Genomic DNA, 6,609 nt, shown 5'->3' on the forward strand with positions numbered 1-6,609 from the left:
GTAATGATTTCTTCTTCTTCTTCTTCTTTTTTTTTTTTTTTTTTTTTCCCCATGTGACTCACATCTCATCAAAGTTGATGGTGCCGCTGGTAATGTGGAAGCGGATGAAGATGCAAATTCTGAGGTTTCGTAATGATTTCTTCTTCTTCTTCTTCTTTTTTTTTTTTTTTTTTTGAATGGTTCTTGTCTTGGTCTCAATTTGATCATGATGTCAAAGATTCTAATAAATTAATAGTACGAAATTCCCCCACGGGGTCAACATCGCTTTCACATTAAACGAACTCGGATGCTTCCTCAGCGGTCTCAGATCTCAATTTCTGGCGTCATAGTTGTTCTTTTTCAACGCGTGACCGGGTTCTCTAAACTGTACGCGGTGAGATCCTGCTCAAGTTCTAAGTCGGTGATTCGTCTGTAGGTGATAATTGCCTCGTCGTCATCAATTTTAGAATCGGTTCGCTGATGAACACCCGCGGTGGGTACGTAGCGTACGTGGTTCTGCCAATTCCTGGTTCGATCCCGTCCACCTGGCGCGTGAAATGGAAGGTGAGACCCACACACACCCGGGATTTACTTCGTAGGGATCAAAGATCGAAGGTGGACTTCGACCTGGAGATCCTCGTGCCTTACCGAGATTCGTTCATATTATAATAAAAAAATAATAGTAAAAACATTATATTGATAAACGGTTTGTATTGGGCTTGTATAGTTTGAACTGATTCAAATTGATTGTAAGACGCATGAAGTCACATTGTTTCCTGTTTGATTTTAGAGTGTCATCTAATTCAACGGAAAATTCCGTCATTATTCTCCCTACACCAAGCATCTGACATGCAACATGTATCCGACGTTACATTTCCTTGATCAGCTACCAAAATCTTAACCTTAGATGGGCATGAAAACTTAAAACTTCGTATTCTAAAAAGGACTCTCACAAACATCAACAAGCCACTGAAAATCAAACGGAAGAAGGATGGCATTTCCTTGCTACTATAAATTTCATACAGAGTCACCGCAATACGTTCTCTATATAGATATCTTTTCCATGGGAAAAACAAATAAAATGATGAAACTATGGACTTTACATTTTCCCCCACAATGTTACTAAATACCTAAACCAAAAATAATCTCGCACTGTAGTAAATAACACAAATCTCAACATAAATATCTCCGAGGCTTCACCCAAATACTGAATCAATTTCCGGTCAGGCTTTAGTCTCCCCAACTTCAACATCTTTTATAGAAGCCTTCTCTACTCCCTCCTTCAACAATCTGAGCTCCTCTTCAGTTAGGCTAGTTTTAGCCAGAGCCATCCTAGCATTTGCTTGCTTCTCAACCTCAACGGCCCAACTGTATATAACCATACCAATAACAGCAAGAACCATACCCATTATATTTTTCAAAGTAAGCTCTGAATCAAAAAGTAGCCATCCAAGTGTTAACACGCAAACGGTTTTCATGTGTCCCAATACTTGGAATGACGTTGCTGAGAAGCGACCGATACAGAGATACTGGCTAATGTTGCAGAAAACAGCGAGCGCACAGGAGAGGAGGATGAAGTACTGCACAAATATTGTTTGGACTTCGGAATATTAGATTGGATCAAATGTGGATAGGCCTCCTGTACTATTGCCCAATTGCAGATATACCCCCGTGTGGTTCTATTGTGATAGATAAACCCACTTCGCTATTGCCCAAATGCAGATAGATCCCCATAGTGATTTTTTTTTAAATAAACCCTTAGGGTGTCTATCTGTCAAAAAATAATTCTGAGTAAACAGAGTCAAAATTTCCACTCATGGGGGGTATCTGCAACAATAGAACTTCATGGGATCTATTCGCGTTGAACGATACTACAAGGGGTCTATCCGCAACTAACCCTATTAGATTCTTCATCCTTTATCAAGCAAGCAAGTGAAAAGGAAAAAAAAGAATAAGACGTAAGAGAGAACTTACAATTACACCGGGAGAAAACTTATATTTCACTATGGATTTGCCGTTGAGGTAATAATCTATGAAAGGTCCGAAGAAAATGAGAGAAAGAGCTTGTATGGGAGCTGTCTTGCTCAGCAGCTCAAAAGATCCAATAGCGTACTTCTTCTGCAGGGAACCAATTGACTGCGAACAGGAAGGGAAACACCGATATGAGGTAAAATTAACTGGAAAAGCAGTTATAAGCCAGAGAAGGTATGTAAAATTCTGATCTAGTATAGAGAATGCGCCTACAGAGTCAAAGGAAGAATCATTGCCCAAAGAAATCCATATTAAATAGTTATATAGCAATACACGAGATTATAAAACTAATACAATTTAAAACAGATCCAAAAGTTGAAGTTCACCTTCATAAACGGAAAAGAAAATATTTTTCCAGGTTAAAACTATGAACTGTGAAATAAACTTGATATTTGACATACATTAATGGTAGGGCAGAACTCAAACACACAACATATAACTTAACTAGGTACAGTGTAACACATCAGAATCAGACTAACAGATGTTTCCCAAAGCACAGCCACTGAATCGATTACACTAAAAAACAAAGATTAAAAATGAATGCAGTGGCCCAAGAGTCCCCATGTCAATCAATGGAAAAGAAGGAATGAATGATCATGAAAATTCATGACAAAACAAGTTATAAAGGAGAGTACAAGTTCCACAATTTATCATTTGCGTGGCTAAAGCCAAAAGGGATTGAATCAATCCAACTCTGACCTTTTTAACATTCAAGTCATAAATTGGTTGTTATCCTATCAATCACTGGCTTTACTGCTATTTACAACCATATACATGATAAATGATAATACTCTTCCAATCTCAAGAAATAAATGGAAAAGAAAAGCCTACATGAAGAAATGAATAAAATATATGCCAGCAACCAATCAGACTTTTTAAAAGCCATTTGATATAGCCAAGAAAGTGTGCATTAAAGAGACAAGACCAACATAAGTTGAGAACTTATTCTTCAATTGTGAAGGTAACAAGGGCCGAAAAGAAGTTGATCACAAGGCCTAAAATTAAAAGATCTTTGATTCCATATCATCAAAATTAAGGTACCTTAGATGTGGATGTTGGTAAATCACCATCTTTTTGGACTGCTTATAGCATCCACTATCCAATAAAGCCCTGCTTGATTGTAGGAATAGCCTTATTCTTGTCCTCGTTACTCAAACACAATCACTGGTTCTTTAAGTTAGGCGTGAAACCCCAGATAATGATCACTCAGAATAGGTCCTTTGACCATTATGCTGAAGTTTAACTAGATAAATCATGTAAGGGCTAATGAACCCATAATAGGAGGTGGGTTTAGATTTGAGCCAAATGAGTGCTAACCTTGGTTTGACAAGGTATATCACCCATTTTAAGGTTGAAGGGAGTATCCATTCCATTTCAAAAGGTTTAGGCATCTAACTTCAGCTGAGCGGATATTCCCTCTCTATCACCGAAGAATGCTTGTTTCCTTCCTTACTGCCAATCCAAATCACTTTTTCTGATCCACGAAATAACAGATAAAATACAGCTCATCTATTTGGAGGCATCAAGAGCAAGAGGATGACAAGACCCTACCATCTTCTGCACACGACTCATTTTAGTAGTCTAGAACTTCCTGTTGTGTGCGACTTGCTGATTTAAATGCATGAAATTTCTCCTTGTTCTGTAATTTAGTTCAAGTTTCCTCCAAATGTCGTTAATTTAACAATGTTGCCTTGAACTCGCTGACCTTTGTCAACATTCCGAACCAGCCTGATTTCTTGACTTCCTGACTTTAGTGAAGCCCATAAATGACCATAAATTTTTTGAAGGAAAAATAAATGTAGACTAGACTTCATACACCTTAAAGTTCATATAATGAAAAGAGTTTATTGTAAGCCCTTATACTCAATATGACTGGGAGAACTTGAGTGAACATAATGATTTCAAGCTTTCCTAGGAAAACTAGAAGGCTGTAGCAGCTACCAACAGATTTAAAAATAAGAACTCTTGAAGAGGCCCACTGAATAAAAAGAAAACTAAATGAAATTATATTGCTATTGATTCTGAAACAAGTTGATAAAAGTTGCTTCCCAATAGAAGCATATGCAAATCCTCTTTTGTCGCTTATTAGCTTATTGGCCAAAAGGAGGTTGGCAGATAGACCTAAAATTACCAACTTAACCTATAGAAAAGTGACTGATGAGGAAAAGGATCCCAATCAGTATTACGGTATATGGAAACATCACTAATATCAGTTGTATGAAAGTCATACATACTAATTATCCTAACAGAAATATCACTCGTGTTAAAGTTTATAGTTTACTGATTAAGTATATTAATAGATATATTTCCATTTCTCAATTCTATTGTTAAAGGTTTCATCTTCCATCTCAAATATTATATATGAATACGTTTACTTAATAAATGCGAAAAAATTGAAGCATGTATCATATGCTATAAAGAGTTTTCAGCTTTCTATAACAAATAACGAATTCTCTCTTACCAACAAACAGGTGAGGCACAAAGGTGGACAATGCTATTGAAAATTTTCCACTCATGGATTTATACATAAAATGGAAGATAAAGTCAATATCTCAAGTACACCTTAAATTTGATCAAGACAGATGCCATAAAAAAAAATTGATCAAGACAGTAACAAAGAAAATTGAAATGTCTCCAACAATGTAATCCTGCAGGAAGCTGCAAGGAAAATTGAATAAATAATTTACCAGAAGATAATGACAACGCTAATGTTATAATTTCAATCCTTAAAATGAAATCATAGACGCAGCCATTCTATTGATGATAAAGGGTCCATGCCAAGCCAAGCAAAATTCAGATTCTATCACACCAAAAGAAACTTAACAGAAAATAATTCCTTTAAAAAGGAATTCACCCAAGATGAACTCAAACAGCACAGATTAGCTTAAAAACACATGATGATATTCAAAAGGGACATTGATTACTCACAATTTGTTGCAAGGATGTCGACAACACTGCTACACATGCACACAAGAAACCCTTGGCATTAACTTTGACATCTGTCACAGTACAAACACCAACTCCAAGGACCACCACCACCACGGCCATCTTCACCTCTCTCGAGTAATGCTTGCTATGAAGGATCCACTCCATCACACACCACCACCACCACGGCCATCTTCACCTCTCTCGAGTAATGCTTGCTATGAAGGATCCACTCCATCACACAAACCACAGGAATCATGCTCAACTTTGAGATCTACATTATCAAAAGCAATAAAACTTTGATTGGATCAAGATCAAGAAAATCTAAACATATAAATTGCAAAATTGTCAAAGTTGAAATCTCCTCCAATCAATCAGAACCTGATAAAACCCGACAGAGTTGAGCATAAGGCTCAAGTTCATCCCGGTAATGGACGTATTGGCCACAATCGAGAACCAGAGGAGCTCCCAAAGGGGCACATGCTTCGACGTCGAATACCCAGTAGCATTCGATACAAATCCAACCAATGCAGTGACCGCAAAGTGAAACCCAGTCAAAGTCGTGGCTGTCACAGTACACAAACCAAAGTTAAAATCTTTATAAAAAAATGAAAAAAAAAAATGGGGTCTTAAAACTATGAAGATCTGGGGATTGAAAGAGAGGAGACCCGAGCTTGACCAATGTGGACTAAAACAGTAAATGATTGCACATGAATCTCACGTGAGACAGCCCAGAAAAATCTGAATCGGGAAATCGAAGGAACATCTTTATGAACAAATGCAGAGATCCAACTGAATCCAATATCTAATTTGAATACGCGCACAGAAAGCACATGCATTTTATGAAGAAGATCATGTGACCCAATCATTACACTAATTAATTTGAAGACTAAAAAATAATGAATCAAAATCTTGTCCTAAAACCCTAACCCTAAACCTAAGCAAGCAGAGGCTAGAGGAGAGAAGGATCTGAGTACCAAAAGAGAAGGCGTAGCCGGCCGGGGACATGAGCTGCTTGTTGGCCATTATAATCCCGACGGAGCTCACGACGTTCATCGCCCAGGCGCCGACGTCAGACATCGCCGACGATTTCTTTCCTTCTTCCATTTTTTTTTTGAATTAAAAAAAAAATTTTTTTTTTTGAGAAGAAAATAGGCCCAAATAGCTCAAAATTAAACAGATGAAAGAGAAGAACGAGAGGAGGAAGAAGAGGGTGGGATTTGGTTAATTTTTTTTTTCTTTATTTTCTTTTCAAATCTTTGTCTCCTCTTTTCCCTCTTCTCCTCTCTCACTCGCTTTATCTTCTCCTCCCTCCCCTCTTTCTCTCTTTAGAAAAAATGCCAGCAGACAAAGAGTGAGAGAGAGAGGGAAGAGAGAGAGAGAGAGAGAGCGGTCACTCAATCGTCGGTTACGCTTGTTTTTTTTTTTCGCCGAATAAATAAAAATAACATTATATAAAGAATAACAAAAAAAAGAGAAGATATATTGAATCCGATGATAATAAAATAAAAATAGCTGTGACGGAGCAATATATGTTACAATTTTGGTTGTTTTGTGTAAATACGTTTCGTTAGGATACTAGTCATTCAATTCTTCAATGATGCCATATTAGTCCCTCAAATATTTGAAATTGCTCGTACGCCCCAAAAATCATAGCGGGCCTTAAAAATTGGT

The 6,609-nt window shown here is 37.3% G+C and overlaps 1 protein-coding gene across 2 annotated transcripts; it reads right to left on the reverse strand.

Moving 5' to 3' along the window:
* LOC109843799 (UDP-galactose transporter 2-like) lies at positions 950-6,346 on the reverse strand. Of its 2 annotated transcripts, none has more exons than XM_020412761.1 (6): positions 5,913-6,346; positions 5,317-5,501; positions 5,135-5,209; positions 4,939-5,064; positions 1,954-2,115; positions 950-1,559 (listed from the first exon to the last, which is right to left on the reverse strand). In XM_020412761.1, the coding sequence occupies exons 1-6, from the start codon at positions 6,040-6,042 to the stop codon at positions 1,203-1,205; spliced, it is 1,035 nt and encodes a 344-aa protein (XP_020268350.1). In that variant the 5' UTR covers positions 6,043-6,346; the 3' UTR covers positions 950-1,202. The 2 variants fall into 2 exon arrangements, with proteins under 2 accessions (XP_020268350.1, XP_020268349.1); XM_020412760.1 differs by having other exon boundaries at positions 4,939-5,049; positions 5,120-5,209.

Source organism: Asparagus officinalis, chromosome 5 (genome assembly GCF_001876935.1).
Source record: "Asparagus officinalis chromosome 5, Aspof.V1, whole genome shotgun sequence".
Taxonomy (NCBI): Eukaryota; Viridiplantae; Streptophyta; class Magnoliopsida; order Asparagales; family Asparagaceae; genus Asparagus; species Asparagus officinalis.

What these genes read in the sequence shown, in the direction of transcription:
- LOC109843799 (XM_020412761.1), bottom strand. Translation starts at nt 6,042, where the DNA reads ATGGAAGAAGGAAAGAAATCGTCGGCGATGTCTGACGTCGGCGCCTGG. An exon ending in CGGCTACGCCTTCTCTTTTG is followed by an intron (nt 5,502 to 5,912) that starts GTACTCAGATCC and finishes GTACTGTGACAG; the next exon opens with CCACGACTTTGACTGGGTTT. An exon ending in CGACATCCTTGCAACAAATT is followed by an intron (nt 2,116 to 4,938) that starts GTGAGTAATCAA and finishes TCCTGTTCGCAG; the next exon opens with TCAATTGGTTCCCTGCAGAA.